Here is a 22,702-nt window from a genome sequence, read left to right as displayed (position 1 = left end):
GTTTCCTGAGTAGGTTGAACTCAGAATGCTCCACCTGGATTGGCATGTAGACCAGGGTGGTTTTTTTTTAAGGTGTATTTATTATTTCTTCACTATAAAGTGAAGGGTTCCATTTACACCAGGATCTAGTGACTGTGTGCACTGTGGATTTCAGTTTTGTTCAATGAAAGGGGGGGAGATAACATCCCGGATAAACAGGTTGCTCACCTGTAACTGATGATCTGGTAATGATCCGTTGACATCCATTAGACCCTCTCGAACCTCCCCTCTGCAGTAGTGCTCCAGTCTTCTGTGTAGAACTCACCTATTGCTCCAAAGATGTTTGACTGCTCCAGCGGTCTTCAAGGAACTGAAGTGCTGGCGCTTCCTCTTGCCTTAAATAGCCATGTAGTTATGTGGGGCAGGGTGCAAGCACCAATTGCTGCTGTAGAACTCCACATTGACAGGCTTCAGCACAGGCGCCGAACCCATTCTAATGGATGTCAATGGATCACTACCAGATCATCAGTTACAGGTGAGCAACTTGGTTTTGCCCAGTTCCTAGGACTGTTGTGCAAATATGTAGGTGCTTAGCATGTGTACCAACATGCTGTTGGTATTGCAGGAGCATTACAATTATATTGGAGGTAGTTATGCTGATGCCAAGTGTATTTGTAATTATGCCTTAAGCTTTCAGTTTAGTCATTATTATAGATTTTGTTTGTAGTATTGATTGACAAGGATTAATCTGTCACAGATAAAAATTTTCCAGATTCTTGAATACCGAAAGCTTTAATATGAAATGTGGTAATTGTAGTAACATATCAAATCTTTTTTCCCCTTTTTAGATTTGTTGCTTATTATTTTCTACTGGAAAGCAATTGGGGATATATTTTATGTAATTCACCATTTAGTAGCTCTATATGCTTACTACTTTGTACTGGTAAGTGCTGTATTAATTTTGTAATAGCATAGCAAGTAGATAAGGAGGATTAGTATTCCTAAAAAACTTGTTGGCTTTTACGAAACAACTAAAGACACATCTCTTCAGCCGAGCTTTTTAGTTCGTTGGTGTGCTTTTATGGATATTTTAATCTGATTTTTATATGTTTTTAAAATCATATAAATGCTTGGTTTGTTTTATGTTGTAAACCACCTAGAGACTCCGGTAGTGGGTGGTATACAAATTTATTAAATGAATACATAAATACCTAAATAAATGTTACTGTAGGTGACCATTACTCTAAACAAATGAAAACTTACAAGGCTTGTACCCAATTGTTTGAATCTAGGTTTAATGTGGGTTACCAACATTGAAGTGACTGTGTGAACCCATGCTAAGGTGGTTTATGGCCCATGTTTCCCACCTTGGCATGGGTTCACACAAACATGCTGATGCTGGTAACCCACATTAAAACTGTGTGAACAGGCCTATAGTATCTCAACTGTATGTACCCAAGAATCCACATATCAAGGCTATTCACATGCACAACCTAACCCAGGCTAGGGTGGTAGGGATTCTGGCACTGCCAGCCTTCCTAACCTGACCTTTATACCTGGCCTTTAATTCAGCAGCTGGGATTGAGTGTTTGCTTGGGTTGCCTAGCGTGCCTGTCTGATGATGATGATGATGAATTTGATTTCTATACCACCCTTCCAAAAATGGCTCAGGGCTGTTTACACAGAGAAATAATATATACATAAGATGGATCCCTATCTCTAAAGGGTCCACAATCTAAAGAGAGACATAAGATAGACACCAGCAACAGTCACTGGAGGTACTGTGCTGGGATGGATAGGGCCTGATGAAGGAACAGAGGAAGTTGCCATATACTGAGTCAGACCATAGGTCCATCTCGCCCAGTATTGTCTTCACAGACTGGCAGCAGCTTCTCCACGGTTGCAGGCAGGAATCTCTCTCAGCCCTATCTTGGAGAAACCAGAGAGGGAACTTTGAACCTTCTGCTCTTCCCAGAGCGGCTCCATCCCCTGAGGGGAGTGGAATCTCTCAGTGCACTGGGCTTGTTGTACAGAGTGAATCCTCAGTGCACTGGGCTTGCTGTGCAGTGCATTGTGGGATTCATGGAAGCTGGGACCCATTGTCCCAGCCTCTGGAAAGCTGTGCAGCTCCTGGGAGAACTGAGTGTGTGCACGGCCGAGCCATGTGGCCTGGAGGCAGCAGGGAGGACAGATCATTGGGGTGGGGGGAGGGTAAGATCAGCGCAGCCTTCCCTCCTAATGCCTGCCCGCCCGCCCTTGCCTCTGGTCATGTGAATATCCTTATTATGATCAAGAGAAGCATTAGTACACATTGTTAAGCCTCATGTATGACTCAGGACCATTTGTTCCTCAATGCCAAACTTATTTATTGGAAGTGAACCTCAGCTATGTGTGTGGTTTTAACAGTCAAATGTTGATAAGGGTGCAACTAGATGTGACAGAGAGATCATGTCTTCTGTGTTTTTGTTTTTAACAGTTAATAGCAGTGTGGGGGAGGTCTATTGGATTGGGGCTATAGAACTGGAGTGAAGCTAACCCTTCTTTTCCCCAATTAAAATTACACCCATGTATGCACACTTCAAACCTACTATTTGCCGCATGGTGCAAATAACTACTTGGGAAGGTAGTTATTTCAGAAACCTTTGCTTCATGGGCAGCTGTATGTTTTCTCCTGAAGAGCAAATTATAGCTTTAGGGGCAAAACTTTGATCAGGAAAATGGCTTGAAGGGAAAGGGTTAACTCCCTCTCCTCCAGTGCCATGATCCCCATCTGACTTGATACAGACAGGACAGGACACATGCTACTAATAACTTCTTCTTTTTTTAAGCACAACACAGGAGATTATGATCACAGATCTTCCATGTCATTTCTAGCTGGCTCTTTAAATGATTCTCATGTCCGGTCCACAAACTTGTTTTAAGTTTTGGATTTAAAGAGCAGTTTGGGAGCACCTCCAGAAAAAGAACCACTGGAGGTATTCAAGGGTATGTAGAATGTGCATCCTTGAATCAGAGTTCTTGTATTAGAGCTTGGAAAACCCTTGCTGCTAGTTTTAAAGGCATTCTTGGCAACTGAATTTTCATGTACATTTAGTACCAAAGCCCTGCACCTCTTCATGAAACTGAGCTGTGCTCCATTACATGAGTGGCAGTTCCCTCTACATCTATGCACATTTTGTTGAGTAAGGAGAGTGGGAATTAGCTTCTGCTTCTTCAGCATCCGCATCAATACATAAACAGAACAGCAATGGTCAGAAATTAGAGAGAGAGATCTTGGATTAGAGAGACAGCTTTTATTTTGCATTAATCTTCATTGCCTTAAAATGGTAAGCATATTGAGAATTCAGTGTCAATTTGAAGTAGAAAGAAAGAAAAAATCAAACAGGCAGAAATTGAATATTTTATTCTGTGGAATTACCAAACCAATGGGAGTGGAGGGGTAAACCTGATCCAGAGGCTTTGCATGATGGAGGGTTATTGATGCTTTCTTTAATAAATAAATAAATAAAAGGCAAAAAAAAACCTATTTCAAGCTTGAAAAAAATTCAGAAACTGTTATAAACCCTGGGAAAGGGGGGAAAAGATGGCTTTGTTCTCTCCAGGGTGTGTTTTAATGCTTTCACTGTGGTATTACTCATCATGATGGATTTCTTCTTCTAATGGGGCACATGTACACACAATGTTTTATTGAAGATAATAAATTAAGACATTTTGTTCTAAAGAAACATAACTAATGCGTGTCATAATAGAAGCACATGCTTTGGTAGATTTATAGTTGTGTTCTGCACAGAGGATACAAACTACTTCAGAGTTTCTGTCCTTCTCCAGTAACTCATGTACATTTTTGAGAATACTGTGTGAATTGAATTGTTACCAGTATTGCTGATACCAATTGTGGTGCTTGGTGTGCATGCACACCAACAGAAGTGTTAAACCCCACTGCTAATATGCCACATTGTTGAAACTACCATCAAAAAATTATCTTTAAGTGTCCTAAATATAATACAACCCTAATGTTTCACTGTGTCTAGGGGTTTCTCCCACTTGTGGTTTCTTTCAAAAGTGACTTATAATTGTTCAGCTTCCCTTCTACGGGGCCAATATACTTTTAAAAGAGAGAGAGTAGGAATGTGGCTTAAGAGAAAATGTAGGCGTTCTACCAAGAGTATCAAATTCAAATTGGCTGGAGGGCCAAACTCTACTTGAGCAGATGGTCAAGGAGTGTACATATAGTCTTCATCCAAAACATTCAGTCAGTGTCATGGGCTGGGAAGCCAGAAGTAGTAGAGAAGTCCTAGTCATTCCACATCTTGTCTGCCCAAACCCCTTTAAACATGCTCACTGCTTGCAATTGCCAGCTTCTGCCACCATCTAGCCTAAGCAACCCTGCCACTTGGGGTGGCTCAAGATGTGGCGCCTGATAAAAGGTTCAAAATGCTGCCTTGCGCCATGCCCTGGGCAGGAGCCAGCCCCCTTTCAAAACCAGCCCTTGCAAGCTTGGAAAATGCAGAGGGGAAAGGGAGGAGAGGAACTCGCCAACAACCTCCTGTTCTATCCTTGTGCTGCTTGCAACTTCTGCAAGCAGGCTGAGGACAGGTGCTCCTTACAAAGCATGGAAGGCTCAGACAGGCCCCAAAGGGCTGCTCTAATGATGACAACAGGGGATATCATGCTCTCCTCTGCTTCATGAAAGGGCTGCCCCATAGCTTGAGGCTACTGCCTCACCTTGTCTCATGAAAAGGCTGCCACCAGCACCACTTCCTGGCATCAAAGCTCTCTTCTCATATCCTACTGGTTTCCTTCACAATTATCTTTACTTGTCAAAACAGCTGCCACTCTCGCCTACCAACCTAAAGATCGCTTTCATCCAAATCCCTAATGGTGCCGGCAAATGTGCCAGTTTGACACTCCCCACATATTCTGGGATTCACTGGGATTCATGTACTCTGGGATTCAGATGTCCTAAGGCTTCTGAGCCTTATTTATTGAATGTATGCCCAAACCTTTGAATGACTCCTCCTTAAGGTGGCTTATAAAAGATAGGGGCTGACATTCCAAGCAGTGTTAAAAACACATACCAGGAGCTGCATTTATGGAAGACTCTGCAGTGAAGCTCAACCTAGTTTGTTGCCAAGCAAGCAAACCCACACAGAGAGGGAGGGGTAGCAATTTTCGCAGTTCTCTCTTCCCTCTAAAAGTACTTTTTGATTTCAGGAATAGGTTCCTGAGGGCACAAATGATTTTCCTAGCTCCTAAGCAATAGAAAGAGTTCTTTAGTTAATATAGATACTAGGGATGTGCATGAAATTGGTTTTGCATTTTTGTTTTGAGCTTGAAATACTTCACTGTTCCCCGTGGGTAGCTCTTAGGAACACCAAAGTGGGTTGGGTGATAGGGCATGATGGGTGCTACCTACCACTCAACCCACAAAAGAAATGGGCAAGCAGGCGATTTTAAACAAATCTTTAACCTTTTCCCCAAATCCCCCAAAGGATCCTTTTAATTTTCATTAAATTAAAAATTATTCATGCATCACTTCACAGAATTATGTACCCATGACTATGCACCTTTTACGGGTTTTTTTGGATAGAAATCAGTGACTGTCATTTTTGAATAGTGCTGAACATGCAAGCATTTCTTCTTTCCTGGCAGTATTCATCACTGACCAACAAATGTTTGCCATCTTTGTCTGTAAGGTGAAAAATGAAGTCACAGCTGTTAACAACTGCTGGCAAATGACGCTGCTTTTATTTAACAATCTCCGTCATATGTATACTAAGCTTGCCTAAAAGAACTTCTCCTTCAACTTATATGGATCTGGTGCAATTTGTGTTTGAAGATCTATAACTTATCTCATAGTAACAACAGAACTAATCAGTGTAGCTATGGCTTGGAAATGTTTAAGTGGCTTTCAGTTCCCAGGAGGCAGAACTAGGGGATTTATTTTCTAAAAAGCATTTAGTTGAATTGTGCAACTGTGTTTTGTGCCAACTGGAAATAGACTCTCTGTTCATAGTTCACCAGGCATGACCCTTTCTTTGCTATTCCCGGAACTTCAACAGAGCCATGTAATTATTACTGCAGACTAGTCTGCACTAAACAGTAATCTACACAATTATTTTGTCTAGTTTTATATATTGCTATCTTAAATGAAGTCTGTTGTTAAAGCACATTGTTGATATGCAAATAAAATAAACTTTCTTTAAAGAGGATATTGGGAGCAAGCCACCATGTGCTCTTGCTACACAACTTTCTTTCATTTCAATTTTACTGGCTTGGAAGATTTAATTTCATAACTTCCAGAGGATACTTTCAAAACTACCAATTTTTAAACAGAGATTTGTATTTATTTAGAAAATACTTTATTTCAGAGCTTTTCACTCTGAAAAGTGAAAACCATTTAAAAAGGACCAAACCCATTTAAAAGGACCAAATTCCCGAAACTGGCAAACAGCAGGAAACAGATTTTGTAATTCAGAGGCTGCTGCTGAAAATACGCATTCAGCAATTGCTACCAGCTGAATAGATGGTGAGATGATGAACACTAAAAGATTGTCCATTACAGATCTTAAAGAGCAAGGAGGTCCATATAGGAGAAGACACAGGGCTGGTTCAGACATCATCTAGAACTTCAGTTAAAACTGCAAAGCCTGCATTGGATCTCTGAGTTAAGCAGCTATAGACCTGTCTCCAACCTTCTGTGGCTTCTGAAAGGGTGGTGGCCTCCTAGGTCCAGGCAGTCTTGGAGGAAACCGATTATCTAGACTTACTTCAAACTGGCTCAAATCATCTTTATTATGGTCCAAGACCAGCATAAGATAGAACAGTAGAGTCTGATTTAAAAATCATAAATAATTAAAAATTTGATAATTTAATTTATTTAAATTATTAAAAAAATTAGGACCATATTAAATATATAGGGTGCAAAAAAAGCGGTGGCTAAAATAAGGCGTCTAACTGGAAACACTAAAAAAGATAAAATAGTTGGTGGTTTTAAACTATGCAGAGGTGATGCTAAGGAATGGCCTGGCAGTTACGTCCGGGCAGATCCTACACGCTGCCATATACAACTTGGCAGTGTTATTCATGAAGACTGGGTCTTCATCCCAAAGAGAGCCGGCATGGTGTAGTGGTTAGAGTGCTGGACTAGGACCGGGGAGACCCGAGTTCAAATCCCCATTCAGCCATGATACTAGCTGGGTGACTCTGGGCCAGTCACTTCTCTCTCAGCCTAACCTACTTCACAGGGTTGTTGTGAAAGAGAAACTCAAGTATGTAGTACACCGCTCTGGGCTCCTTGGAGGAAGAGCGGGATAGAAATGTTTTTTTAAAAAAAGCAGCAGCCAGCTATAGAATTGGTTTGGGCGACCAGGGTACTTGCAAAGTAGCAGAAATATAAGCTCGGCCCGAATGTCTCTGTAAAAGGGGCAAAAGAGGAGTGCGTGTTCTATGATTTCTACCTCCCCAGTGTCACAGGGACAAAGTCTCTCTGCAACTGGAATCTTTTTGTATTTGCCTTCCAATACAGCGGAGGGAAGGCATAAGAACGGGTAAGGGTATAAGCCCTTCTGTGGCTAGGAATTTCTAGCTGTGACAGGTTCGTAGTGGGCAAGGCAGAGTATCTGATCCTCTCTGAGGACAGGAAGGATGGAACCAGCTTGGTGCTCAGTGTGCATTATCCTTTGTTTATTATCATGACTGTTTTCTTCCAGTCATGGCCCATAGCAATTGGGGGGGGGGTAAAGCCCAGTAGCGACAATTTAGTCCACATGGCCCTTCTGCAGGAAGATTGAAAATTGTACTGTACGGTCAAAGGGGCCAGGCCCTGAGGGTTGAGGGATAATTTAAGCCAGAAGTTAAGAATGGACAGCCACACTCTGGCCTCAGCCTTTATCCATGCCAGTTTCCAAGCGTAGTGCGGCATTTGAGACACAGCGAGACACTTGGAGGGCCGCTCTTAGCAACTTGCATTGCAGCAGCTCCAAGGAGGCAAGATTGGAGGGGGCCCCTGATTGGGCACCATAGAGGAGTTGCACCAATGTCTTGGCCTCAAATATTTTGAGTGCTGCTGGTACGTAATGGCCCCCTCTAGTCCATAGGAATTTTAGAATGGCGGTGGAGCTCCTCTGAGTGGTGAGGGCGACATGGTCGCAGTGAGCCTTGCTTGAGCCAAAGGCATGTAGGACCACTCTCAGATATTTGAAACAAGTGACCTGTTCGACCTTGTGGCCATTTATACTCCAGAGATGGAACTTGGGTCTTCTGGCAAAAGCCATAGCTTTAGTTTTTTGATAGTTGATTTCTAGTTTATCGTTCTTGCCGTACTGAGCTAGAGCCATCAGTGCTCTTCTGAGACCTATAGGGGTCGTAGAGAGGATTGCAGCATTGTCAGCATAGAACAGGGAGGAAATGCATCTATCCACCAGTTTGGGAGGGTGAAAGTCTGGGCTACAAATGTGTCTCACCATGTCATTGATGTAAATGTTGAAAAGGAACAGAGCCAGGATGCATCCTTGTTGACTCCCTTCTGTGACAGGACAGGGTTTGTGAGCTACCCTTGTGAGGCAACCTGCACAAGGACACCTCACGACCTTGAGGGTCGTGTCTGCATGAACAACATGGATCGGATAACACAGACGACGGTTGATTGAGGATGTTTCCAACTTCTCCCATGGTTTGACTCGGGAGATGAAATCAAAAGTGGCCTTAAGATCAGTAAAGGGAGGCTGAGTTGCTGGAAGAACATGTTTTGATGAGGTGCTGAAGCACCAGGAATTGATCGGTTGTGGATCTACCCTCCCTAAAGGAGAGCTTGTTCCTCTGCAAGCAAGTTTTCTTGGTCTAGCCAGTCCCTAAGTTTCCCATGTAGATGTCTAGCATAGAGCTTGCTAATGGTGTTGAGCAGGTTGACGGGCCCCTAGTTAGTGGGGTAATCCTTTCTTCCCTTTTTGAATATGGGGACAATAATTGCCAGCCTCCAGTCCTTGGGAATACGACCATGAGAGTCAATGTATGAAAAGAGTGAGGCCAAAACTGGAGCCCACCACTCAGTATTATTTTTTTATAAGCTCCGGTGGGATAAAGGCTTCCCTGGGGGCCTTCCCCACTCTGGTTTGGGAAATGAGAGAGGAGTTGTCTCTTTCACTGTCCCACTTTCACTTTCTGAATAAAATACAAAGGGTGCATTTTCAATAGCCATTTTGGGGTGGGGGTTACATCTATCAGGTTGGTCCGGCTGTACGTGTCTAAAGCATGATCTGATTTGGGAGTTGAGGGGCTGGAGAGCCTTGAAACTGTGTGAGATAGCTAGATTTCCATATTCTGTTCCAGATCCAGCTTCCTTCCAGAGTCTGAGGCTAGGCATGAGACCCCTTTTAATCTTGGATGTGGTCTTATGTTTTGCATGACTCCAGTAAGTTTATTTTTTAGCTGGAGCAGTTAATCTTGGATGGGAATGCGAGGTTGCAAATTAGCTGTCTCTATGGAGGAAGATAGTTGAGGCTTGTCTTGACTGGAGAATTTGTGATTGGGGTTAAATATTTTGACAGATGGCCTGTGAATCTCTTGGCCAGAGATAAGATTTCTTAAAGGCTGCTTTTTTTAAAAAACCACCCTCTTTTTGACACAGTATTGTAAATTTGCAGGCAATGTGACATGTGCATCAGTTTTGAGACCTGCATTTTTAAAGGTTAGAAAGTAGTATGCTGCTAACTCAGTAGTTTCTGTCTGTGAGTTTGTGAGACAAGACAATGAGTTAATAATTGCCTGGTGGCTTGCCCAGTTGCAATAATCATATCTGGGAAATTCAAGGACCACTTGAGATGTTTGTAAAACTTTCTGGAAATTTGGATAATTATTGTTTCCTGAAAGCCCTGAAGTCCTCTTACAGAGTTAGTTAGATGCAAGGGGAGGGGGTGGATGGGAGTTGATGACATCAACTGTATTTTTAACCCCCTGTTGGTTCTTTGCAAAGAATTGCTCAAAAATCTGACTTAAACTGTCCATTTTTCCTGCAATTATGTTCAACCTGCCAAGGATAATGATTAAGGATTCTGCTGAAATTAGACAGGCATCACTAAGTTGCTAAATGATGAGTTCAGTTGAGGGGTGAAGTGCATGACCGGGAGCTATGGGACCCCTGCCTCCTTGTTTCGAGGAGCTTCCCTGCTTAGCCCTCTGATGAGACAATATCAGAGGAATTTTATTTATAACTGCCTTCCGAGATGCCAGCTTGCATGAAGCATCCACTGAAGAGGAGGGAGATTCTGTGCCCAGGGCTGTAAATTTATTCTTGGTACTCACAGTGTACGCAGTCAGTCATTCAAAACTTTAATGATGTAACCACAGGTCATAACAAAGAAAATGAACAAGAACATACCACAATCACCATATCTCATAAAAACAATCTTCTTAATGAAACAGAAATTATAGTTTAGGACAATGCCTTCTACTGGTAAATATTTTCCTCGTTTTCATAGATAAGAAGGCAAAAATATTAACCTGGTGGGTAACATAAAGGAATACATCTGCCAAAAGAAATATCAAACATTCCATAACAGAACTCTTAAAGTTGTTAATAATCTGTCTTAAGGTCCTCTCTCTAATTATTATTATTATTTATTTATTATATCTTGTTTACACAGTCAGACAGGTGTTATTGACTGGTTTGTTTTATCCAGACATCGAGTCCTTCCCAAGGACCTGGGATGGCTGAATTTTATTGTCAATGTTGTTGCTGTTGATATAGATATCGTCGCAGAATATAGGCTGTATTATTATATTATTATATTTGATTTCTATACCGCCCTTCCAAAAACGGCTCAGGGCAGTTTACACAAAGAATTAATTAATAAATAAGATGGATCCCTGTCCCCAAATGGCTCACAATCTAAAAAGAAACATAGACACCAGCAACAGTCACTGGAGGTACTGTGCTGGGGGTGGATAGGGCCAGTTACTCTCCCCCTGCTCAATAAAGAGAATCACCATGTTAAAAGGTGCCTCCTTGCCAAGTTAGCAGGGGTTGACTTGTACCAAGGGCAATAAAATACAGAATGAATGATGTCCTCCATCTGACCAGGACAGTGTACGCAACTCCCACTGCCGCTTCTGAGGGGGAGAGGAAAGCATTGATTCTGATTTGTTTTTTCTTTCCAATGCGTTCTCCACTGTTGTCAGCAGGGCTCTTGGGAGATCTTTTTCTCCCTTTGTGGGGAGGTAAACCCCTGAAAGGCATGCCCAGGAGGGGAGGGAAAGCCCAGGTTGGGGCAGGAGCTTGTGAGTTGAGCTATTAACTGGTTGCCATCTTGACTCCACCTCCCTCCAAACTGGCTTTTGTCCAGTCCAGATGGGGTGGATACTACTTTGGTCAACCTGATGGATGATTTGCAATGAGGAATTGACAGAGCGAGTGTGACTCTGTTGGTCATAAGAACAGCCCTGCTGTATCAGGCCCAAGGCCCATCTAGTCAAGCATCCTGTTTCACACAGTGGCCCACCAGATGCCGCTGGAAGCCTATAGGCAGGAGTTGAGGGTGTGTCCTCTCTCCTGCTGTTACTCCCCTGCAACTGGCACTCAGAGGCATCCTTTGAGGCTATAGCCCTCCGACTTGTAGCCATTGATAGATGTCTCCTTGATGAAGTTATCCAAACCCTCTTCCGTTTGGATCTCTCGGTCACTTTCAATACTATCAACCATAGTATCCTTCTGGAGCATCTGAAGAGGTTGGAGATGGGAGGTACTGCTTTGCAGTGGTTCCCGTCCTACCTCTTGGGCAGATTCCAGATGGTGTCACTTGGAGACTGTTGCACTTCAAAATCTGAACTTTTGTATGTCATCCCCCTGGGCTCCATACTATCTCCAATACTTTTTAATATCTACATTAAACCACTGGGAGTGATCATCAAGAGACTTGGTGCAGTGTTGTCATCAGTATGCTGATGACACCCACGTTTATTTCTCCATGTTAGCATCCTCAGGAGAAGGCATAACTTCCCTAAATGCCTGCCTGGAGGCAGTGATGGGCTGGATGAGGGATGACAAACTGAGACTGAATCCAGATAAGATGGGAGGTACTTGTTGTGTAGGGTCAGAACTTTGGAGACTATTTTGACTTGTTCTGGATGGGGTCACACTTCCCCAGAAGGAACAGGTACGCAGTCTGTATCCTAACCTCTCCCTGGTGTCCCAGACTGAAGCAGTGGCCAGAGCTTCTTTCTGCATCTCAGAGAGACTACATGAAACCGCTGGGAGAGAACATCAGGAGATTTGGTGCAGGGTGCTATCAGTATGCTGATGAAACCCAAATCTATTTCTCCATGTCAGCATCATCGGGAGAGGGCATAACCTCCCTAAATGCCTGCCTGGAGTCGGTGATGGGCTGGATGAGGGCTAACAAACTGAGACTGAATCCAGATAAGACGGAGGTACTCATTGTGCAGGGTCGGAACTCGAGAGGTGATTTTGATTTGCCTGTTCTGGATGGGGTCACACTTCCCCAGAAGGAACAGGTACGCAGTCTAGGGGTGCTTCTGGATCTGAGCCTCTCCCTGGTGTCCCAGGTTGAGGTGGTGGCCAGAAGTGCCTTCTATCAGCTTTGGCTGATTCGCCAGCCCTGCCCGTTTCTTGAGATATATGACCTCCAGACAGGTACATATGCTGCTAACCTTCAGACTGGACTATTGAAAGCACTCTATGCGGGGCTGCCTTTGTACACAGTCCAGAAACTGCAGTTGGTACAAAATGTGGCAGCCAGGTTGGTCTCCGGACCATCTCAGAGAGACCATATTACTCCTATATTAAAAGAGCTATACTGGCTACCAATAAGTTTCTGGGCAAAATACAAGGTGCTGGTTATAACCTATAAAGCCCTGAATAGCATAGTCTCTGGCTATTTAAGAGAACATCTTCTTTGCTATGAGCCCCACCACCCATTGAGATCATCCGGAGAGGTGGCGACTCTGGAATGATCTCCTTGCTGAAATAAGAGCCCCCATTTCTCTGTCACCTTTTCAAAAGTCTTTGAAGGCTTATTTTTTCATCCAGGCCTTTTAACTTGATTGTGGTATTGAATTGTTTGAATGTTTTTTTATGTTGTAAGTCACTCAGAGACTGAAGTTCAGGGCAGTCAACAAATTTGAAAAATAAATAAGGTCCCTGTGCTTCATAAACATGCACTCCCCCTTCCCATCCCCACGCAAGCGTAAATTTCTTATAGAGTAGATTGGTCATTTTGGACATCACAGCCAATCTCATTTTATTCTACTTGCTTCAGATAACCCGAGTTCCATATTGCACTTCAAACCTTGAGTTATCTGAAGCAAATATAATAAGCCGGGACTGGTCGGTTGAGATGACACATCCAAGCTTCACCTATTTTATCCTAAATAGGAAGTAGATGCTCATGCCGGGAGGAAGGGGGCAGCACATGCTCCTGAAGCTCAAGAATATCCCATGGAACCCTTGTGATGTCTGAACCAGCCCAGTGCCACAGGTATCCTGGGCTCAAATTGTAAATAGTTTTAAAAGTAGGCACAAGCACCTTAATTTAGTATAGAAGTGTATTGGCAACCAGTGGAGCTCATACACAATCTGTGCTCCTTAACACCCAAAAACTGACCTGGCTGCTGCATTCTGAACTGCAACTTTCAATCAACCTTCAAAGGCAGCCCTGTGTAGAGCATATTACAGCAATTCATTTGGGATGTTAGCAGGACATTCACAACACTGGTCCTCTACCCAAAAGTTAATATGTTGTTTTGGTGGGATTTTGCTAGAGTAAATCATCTATAGATTGTGACAGATAAAGTTGTCCCAATGTAAGTGAACAGTGAGATATATGTGAGCATGTTTTAATGTATTCTATTTTAACAACTACTAGTCGACCCCGCACAGAGCATCTGTGCGCTCTTTGGGGCCGGCAGTTACCTCTCCCCCACTTCTGCCCCAGTCTCTGCTTCCGGGCCCAGCCACCTCTCCTCCCCACTGCCATTTCTCCCCCACATACACACACTTTCTTTCCCTCCTCCTGGGCCTTGCCTCCGTGGCCGGGCCAGGCCAGCCACCTCTGGCCTCCATGGCTGGGCTGCCGTGGCGGCAACTAATCCTCCTGGGTTCACCTCAGCCAATCAGGCGCATCCGCCGCCCAGCCAATCAGCTGGGCTCTGGGATGCACATTCCAAGGCACACCCAGGAGAATTAATATAATAGAAGGTTGCTATTTTAACATTAATGGAAAATGTTTATAATGTACAGGGGCAGATGGGAGATAATTTGGAGGGATTTGATATACTTTTCACGTTTTATAAAAATATTCAACTATGTTTCAAATCACAATTTATATCCAGTACTTTGTCCCATATCACAGAAAAGTATTTTAGTATTTGTAAAACTTTATACTTTGGATTTCTATTCTAAGATTTACATACCCAATTGTTACTAATGCTTATTTTATTATCCAGGGTAGAGGATTATTGGCATATTTTGCTAACTTTCGTCTGCTTGCAGAATTATCTACTCCTTTGGTGAATCAGCGGTAAGTGGTATTTTCTTACTTGATTAAATTGTATTTAATACATCTTTTGCTTTGTTTTTAAAACAAGTATGTAGTCCAGTGACTACATTAGCTCTGGGAGACCTGGGCTGAGTCCTAGTTCTGACATGTGAACAAGTCACAGTTTCCACCTGTGAAATTGGAATAATAGTAGTCCAGATCGGTTGAACTGACAAGCATGATAATGGTTGTAAAACATAAAGAATTTGCAAATTAGTTTTATTTAAAAGTTTATACCCTGCTTTTCTCCACAGACTCAAGGCAGCTAAAAAACAAACAAAACCAAAACAATAATAAAACCAGCATAAAGGCATCATTAAAAACAGCACAGAAATCACCGAAAAGAAATCGGCAATGGTGAATTCAAGGGTATATGGGGAAGGCCTGCTGAAATAGAAGCATTTACAGATTCTTTTTAAAACTGGCCAGAGAAGTTGCCACATAAAGATCAATTGGCAGGGAGTTCCAATGAGATGGGATTACCACTGAGAAGGCTCCACCAATCAAATTTCAGAAGGTAGCTGGGTACACAAGAGAGCCTCTCTAAAAGATCTTAAAGAGCAGGGAGGTTTGTATGGGAGAAGGTGGTCCTTCAGGTAACCAGCCTTAAGTTGTAAAAGTCTTTAAGAGTAAAAAACCCAGTGCCTTGAATGACTCCTGGAAATGCACTGGTAAGTAGCAAGGTCTAGTGAAGGCCACTGGTTCTCTGCTCAGAAATACAGGGAAACTAGACTGTGTCAGCACAATTCATAAACGTTGTATTAAAAAGATGCAACGTGTCTGCAGTCAAACTCAGCCCACCCTGCATCCACAATTGGAGCCTATACGCTATATTTGCACAAGGGAATGTAAATCTTGTGTTAGGTAAAGACCTCTTCCTCTTCCTCACCACAAGTTCCTGTCTTTAAAAAGTTCTGATTGAAAATTGAAGAAGTCCTGATTCAAAACTTGTTTATTACATGTGGTATTAACTTAAGATAAGGTAATTTATCTTAAAACCACAGCTATTCATTTTGCACATGGTGTGACACCTAAGTCAAAATAAGACAAGTGTTTGGGTAGGCAAAGCCCTCTCCAAAGAAAAGTGGTCATCAACAACATACAGTAAAGATATACAGAACCTGTGCTTCCCTTAGTAAATAAATGCAACTGTCAAAGATGAATCCGTCTTCAAAAATTGCATGTTATGGTGAGAATTATCCTTAGCCACCACGAGACAGTAGTGAAGGAAAGGGTAAACATCTTTAAAATGGTTTTATCTGTCCCCCCAGTGATTTTTTGTTACATATTTTAAATTCTCATATCATATCAAATGTTGCTTTTGACTGAAATAAGCTTTCAGTCAAAATTCAAGATGAAAGAATGAACACCATTTGAAGCACCAACACAATTATTTTTCTTCACGAGAACTAGCTTTGGTGGTGAGGAACTAAGTTTATCATAAATTCAATCAGATTGGTTTCTGTACATAGTGACTGACATCCAGACTAACGCACCTATGTACCATCATTTTCTATTGCTTTCCATTGTGCAGTGGAAGAGGGATGGTTTTCAGTGACCCCCATCATTCCTCTGAAGTCCACTGTGCCTCTCAAAACTATCCCCCTGAGGCTCCCATGAGGGAGGCCCCGTGGGCTTCAGAGGGAAGGTGGGGATCACTGAAATGGAAAATGATCCAGTGCATCTTTAATCTGAATGTTGGTATATATATTTTTAATTCAGTCAGTAGTTACATTGAGTAGCACCCAGAATAAGATGTTGAAAATACATCATTGAGAGTCCCCCAACCCCCAGGGATATGTTTTCAGTGGGCACAGAGGCCTGCAGAGAGAAGGGGGGGATAGGTGAAAATCACCCTGCTCCTTTTGCAAGTAGAAGTTTCTGTGAATAATTTTATACTGAATGCCTATCTAGTGGGTGCTACCACAGCCTGATAACCAAGCCAGCCTTAAAACAGGATGTCTCCTAAATAAAATAAAGGATGTCTCCTAAATGACCATTTTTAATTTGCCCAGAAGCTGATTCTATATTCAGTGTTCTTAAGTATTGTACTTGATACTTCCTTAACCAAATGGGGGTGCTAACTTGCCTTTCCCTTTAATCATCTTGAATAATTCATGCTTTCTTGTTTGACTCCTTAATTTCCTTTTAGTCTTCCCTAATCGTCATCTTCCCACAGACAATGAACAATGCAGGAACTCTGTGGCCTTTGGACTGAAAGACAAATAAGCTTGGCCTCCCTAACTTGATACTACATTCAAGCAGTGCTGCTTTCTTTTTGTATGCTTTCCATGCCATGCAAATAGCAATAGCAATAGCAATAGCACTTACATTTATATACCGCTCTATAGCCAGAGCTCTCTAAGCGGTTTACAATGATTTAGCATATTGCCCCCAACATTCTGGGTACTCATTTTACCGACCTCGGAAGGATGGAAGGCTGAGTCAACCTTGAGCCCCTGGTCAGGATCGAACTTGTAACCTTCTGGTTACAGGGTGGCAGTTTTACCAATGCGCCACCAGGGGCTCAATAAGAGATAATGTCCTCAGAGCATGTCTGTCACAAGGAATTTGTACTTTCTCAGTCAGCCTTGCCCACCTGTCAGTGAGGCTTGGTGTGAATGAACATAAGCCAGAGCTCAAGATCATGTCGGAGACCTTGGTACCATCCTGTTTCCTTTCTAAGTGGACTGCTGCAGTATGGAGTAGCATGCTTACTGCTCCATCCCATGCTGCTCAAATTAAGTAACCAATCAGAAGCCACGTGGGAGCATGGGATAATGTAGGAAGAAACCATGCCATACCAGCACTGGATAGGGGAGGGGGTAGGAATATATACTTACTTGACCAGAGTGGTATGAAGTTGAACCATGGGGAGGCAGCAACAAAGCCAACTCCCACAATGTGAAAATGTACTCCAAGTCTTTTTTGTTCATGCAGGAGAAATGAGAGGAGGGGTGGGGAGGCGGAGGCAAGGCAAAGGCATGCTGTTGTTAGGGATTTAGAAGGACTGGGCTCTCTTTCCAGCACCTTTCTTTTCTTACTTGCTAACATGCAATGGTGCTGAATTCTTTGTACTCCAGTTTGTTTAGGGGTATATACATTTAGTTTGGATCACAAACCCCATAGCTAAGATTCTGTTAGTTAGGTTCTGCCTGTCAGATCAAGAACGGTATGTTACAAGAATAATAAAAACACATCACTTTGGCAAGGTTGTAAGAAACAACAAAGCACACTATGTATCTGTTCACAATTCCATATGAAGAGAAAGACCCATATTATTAGCCAATCTGAATAGACTTATGGAAGTCTTCTTTGAAACTTTTAGCTGCATGAAAATTATTAGAAATGAAATAAGAGGCAGGAATTCACAAATGCGACAGTGGTAAAGCTACTGACTCCCTGTTCTCCAGTCACTATACTTGGGACTTGTAAAGAAGGAATATTATTATTATTAATTCGATTTCTGTACCACCCTTCCAAAAATGGCTCAGGGTGGTTTACACAGAGAAATAATAAATAAATAAGATGAATATGAAAAGCATGCTACTGACTTGATTTGATTTCTGTGACCCCCCCCCCCTTGCAGGTGGTTTTTTGACATGCTGGGGTACCCCAAGTCTTCAAAAGCCAACATCATCAATGGAATATTAATGACAGTCCTGTTCTTCCTGGTGAGGATTGCAGTCATACCAATTTATTATGGCAATGTTATTTCTGAATTTGGAACAGAATCTTTCCACAGATTAGGATTTGCAGCTCAAAGCGCCTGGTTTATCTCCTCCATTGTTTTGGATATCATGAACTTAATGTGGATGGTCAAGATTACAAAGGGATGTTACAAAGTTATTTGTCTTATTGGAAAAGGAGGATCCAAAGCGCATAAAAATGGAAAATCTGACTAGAAGACTTTGTAAAACAACACACAAACAAAAACATATTTAACAGGAGCGTTGGGTTCATCAAAAGAACAGTGCACACTTTGGCCACACAAAACTCCTTTTGAAGAAAGAAGGTTTTACCTCTCAACTGTAGCCTTTCCCTTGCCCCAGTGCCTGGGCATCCAGGGTCATTTCATTTAAAGACTCTCATTATGTGGAATGGGAAACAAAGACATACTGCATCCCTTGGCAGTATGGTTCTAAGCACTTAACAGACGAATGAATGAACCTGTAGAGGAACAAACCCTTCTAGCACTATGTTCCTAAGAATTTTCACTCAGGTTTCTTAGACTAATGTGTTTTTAATGCCTGTGAATGTCAGGATCTTTGGTTTACATTCTGCTACAATGGCAACTTTCCTGGCATGGTTCTCTGCTTTCTTAATGTTTGGTGTTCATAATTGAGGTTTTATCTTTTGAGAACTTTTTACATTTTTGCAAATATTATGCTTTGAATATGTGACCTTTTACTGCATCTTCTGCTGCCTTATATGCATGGACACAACCTTTTGGGAATTATAGAGCAATTTTATATAAACATATAAACTAGAGTTTGGGTTGCTTTTTTTCTTTTCTTTTTTAAACAGTTTTCTTGTATTGACTTCTGCTGTGCATTTATGGTTAATTACTGCTGTTTTCATCATTTCTTTTTATTTTCTGTATTTTTAAAGTATCTGAATTCCAGCACATGCTAGCATGGTAAACAGTATGGAGATAAGTAAATTTTTGTACCAGTGTTCCTTCTCTATCATGACTATTTGAGACCTATATATGTGTCTAGTGTTGTGTCATGTGACCAAGAGACTTTTGGGGGGGGGGTAAACTACTGAAGGGGAGAATATTGCTGACTGGAATATGTGAGTTGTCACAAGAACCATTGTGCTTGTTTGCCTTTACAAAGCTTTTAAAAAGAGTTCAAGGCTTTACTAATCAGATTATTTTGCATCGTCCTTTTTAAAAGCAAGTTAGAGGAAACACACTGATGCTTCAAGCAGAACATACTTTTTAAATTTTAAAATGGATTTTCTTTTATTCTCTGGGGCAGCTCAACAAAAATAGATACATGATGCAGCTTTCTATCATTAGAGATAACCTTTCTTCAAAGTCATACTGCTCTCAACAGATATTTGTGAAAGCATGCTGCTAATGAATTCTGGGTAAAAAGAAAACCTGTAGAACAGAGTATTGAAAACCTACTTGTTTGCACTGATTTTACCAGTTCCTTACTAATATGGCCTCAATTCATTTTATGATGTATTGTATTTATTCTTGAATTGTTTATCAAATAATCAACTTTTGTGTTCATGTTTTGAATACCGTTATGTCATAATTTGCTGCTAATGTTGTGTTCATGTTCACGTTTGAGATGCAAATGTGCAGGAACATTGTAGAGTACAAGCTGTTTTTGCTTCTTTTGTTTTTAACTAATTTCATAGTCTTGTGTGTTACTTCTTCCTGTTGTCATTCTCTTAGCAAAGCCTAATACAAATGATTATTCATCTTCTGGACTGGATAATAGCCTGTGGCTACTCAATAAAATAGGTTTAAAGACATCCAGAGTAATGGTCACAGAAGGAGTCATGTTGGTGCTTCCCGGTATTGTTCAGTCAGTAGCAAAGGAAGAGTTTACATAGGAAGCTGCCTTATACCGAGTCAGATCATAGGACCATCTAGCTCCGTACTGTCTAAGCTCACGGTCAGCTTGTCCACTAGGTGGAACTACATAGTCACTTAGGGTGCCAATCCTTGGGAGGCCATGGGACAGGCTCTGCCGCCCCCCCCCTGCTCCCCACAGTGGATAGCCACCCTCTGCATTGCAGCTAGGGCAGTGGTGGCTGGAGCAGGGGGACAGACTAGAAAGCAGGTTATACCTTTAACAATTCATAAGGCTGCTTCTGCCTGCCACCCCCTGCACCACTGCCCAGTTCCATGCGGAGTCCACCCCCGCTGCACACCCTTCTACACCCGTGTGGAACTGACAGTGGGGCAGTCTTAAAGAATTTTGAAGGTATGATCTGTTTTTCACTCGGTGCCCCACCCCAAGTATGTTTTCCACTCTGGCCCCAGTTGCCAAGTATGACTTTGGTGCCCGGCCTCCCCCCCCACACCATTCAGTTAAAATTATATTCTGTACATTACTGTATATACTTTTAACTGAATTTGGGGGCAGGCGCCAAAGTCATACTTAGCCTAGGGTGCCAAAAAGTCCAGAGCCTGGCAGTGGCTTTTCAAGGTTTCAGGCAGGCATGTTTCCTGGCCCTATCTGATATTTGCACAACATTTTCTGCTAGCACAAGAACTACTCCGGAACAGAGGTTACTTTCTTTATATAATGACCTTGTGTAGCATCTTTCCACTTATGCAAGAGCATTACCGCTAGTGGTAGACGCTTCCTAGATGTCACCCAGACTTACTAAAACTCTTCACCTGTTATAGATGGTTGAATGTCTCTTGGGTTTAGAAGATTAAAGTGACTGCTATCAAAAAGTCCTTTATGTCACATTTAAAATATAATACGTCTGTCATAACATCCAAGACAGTTCAGATCTCTTCTATATAGTAAAAAAATACAATAGTAAGACAGAGGTCCTGTTCACACATATTAAAAGTTGTCTTGTATATATGAAAGGATAGGCACATTTCAAACACCATAGATAGGTTTTTCATATCTCTTCAAACAATTCTCCTCAGTCATGACAGTTCACACATTTAGCTGTGAGTTTTCAAGTAATGAGGGATCAAATGACTTAATGCATGTGTGAACCCACCCATCGTTAATGAACAGTCACTCTCTTTCTTGACAAGCTTTTTAAAATTATGTATGTATTTATTTATTCATTCAATGTCTATACTGCCCTTCCAAAAATGGCTCAGGGCGGTTTACACAGAGAAATAATAAATAAGATTAATCTTATTTAATTCTACAAATTAAAACTAAAATCTGCATTCCCATTTCCCCTGCCCCAGGTGGAAATGCAGAGGTTGGTGTTGTTGTTTTTTAAAGTGCTCACATACTAACATTGTACTGCAAGAACATTTCACATGTTTAGGGCAGCGGGGAAGATAATTTTCATTGATCCTTCCTCTTCCCTCTGCTGCCTGGATGTTCTCAGAAAATGTCTGAGTCCCCCAACCTCCCATACAGGAAGCAGCGGGGGGTGGGGAGAGATGGGTGAAAATCTCTCCCCCACTTGTGTGTGCAAAACATTCTTATGCATGACATTAGTCAATATATGAGCTGGTTTTTTAAAAAAATAATAATAATCTAGGCTTGTTTTTACCAGAAGGCAAGAAAACACAGTACAGTTAAGAAAATACAATACTAGGTGCTGTTTAGTCCTCTCAATTTGCTTTGTAATTTTGTTTCATGTTCCAACATGTTGTTCATGAATTGACTGCCTTGAGTTAATCATTGAAACAGACCTGAAAACTGTTTTTGTCAGCCTCTTTAAATATAAACATTTAAAAATAGTGACCTACTGCAGTGTGTTAAGAGCAATATTCAAGATAAGCGATTGTTACTAATGCAGAATAATGGAAGTAGCCATGAAAACTCTTCCTGATTTTATTTAGAATTAAACAGTTTAATCCTCTCAGTAGTCCACTGGTTTGAATCCGTGTGTGCCCATTGAGTATTTAAAAGACAAGTTGTGTTTATTTCTGCTTTAGCAGTTAAGGTGTGATGGGTAACTTCTCAAACCAGCATGGCTTGGCATGCTTTCCATCTTCCACCCATTGCAGAGTGGTATCTCATTCAGCTGCTAGAGACCCCTCTTTCTCTCCCTGGAACTGACCTAGTTTCAATCTGATATACAGCTGTTGCAGAAGGAAGTAGCAGGATCCCATTGAACCAGAAATATCCGAATATGTGTGCTGGGCATCTGGCCAGCCACTGTGCCTTAACATACCCAGCATTTTGAAAGAAAGCAGTTCTTGTCCAGTGGATGAGCCAGCCCCAACCACATGGCCGTGTGCTCTTGATTTTCCAGGTATGGGGGAAAGGAACTTCCATGTTTGCGCACACAATATTATGTGGTAGCCCATGTTTGCATATGTTGCTAATCAATTTGAGTTGGAACATGACAGGAACTGGTAATGTTTGAAAGTACCATTAAAAGTATCTTGGCAATATTTTTATAGCCTTTAAAAAAAAAAAGAACAATATGGCTGAGACTCTACACTGTCAGAAGTTCCCTGGTTTTTCCTCAACTGCACTGTGCAGAATTGTAGC

At 41.9% G+C, this 22,702-nt stretch overlaps 1 protein-coding gene across 24 annotated transcripts in view; it reads left to right on the top strand.

The window, feature by feature from the left end:
- TLCD4 (TLC domain containing 4) overlaps positions 1–22,702 on the top strand; it is an 88,860-nt gene that overhangs the window by 62,883 nt on the left and 3,275 nt on the right. For 23 of the 24 annotated variants that reach the window (XM_053249900.1, XM_053249906.1, XM_053249887.1 and 20 more), the window contains 3 exons: positions 828–922; positions 14,440–14,513; positions 18,121–20,030. In XM_053249900.1, the coding sequence (XP_053105875.1) occupies positions 828–922; positions 14,440–14,513; positions 18,121–18,436 (485 nt within the window). In that variant the 3' untranslated portion in view covers positions 18,437–20,030. Of the gene's footprint in view, positions 1–827; positions 923–14,439; positions 14,514–18,120; positions 22,461–22,702 lie in introns of those variants that run through there. The other variant, XR_008307118.1, reaches the window with a different exon arrangement.

Source organism: Hemicordylus capensis, chromosome 4 (genome assembly GCF_027244095.1).
Source record: "Hemicordylus capensis ecotype Gifberg chromosome 4, rHemCap1.1.pri, whole genome shotgun sequence".
In the NCBI taxonomy this organism is placed as follows: domain Eukaryota; kingdom Metazoa; phylum Chordata; class Lepidosauria; order Squamata; family Cordylidae; genus Hemicordylus; species Hemicordylus capensis.
The sequence above is the reverse complement of the archived record's forward strand: the minus strand, read 5'-3'. Positions and strand labels throughout refer to the sequence as shown.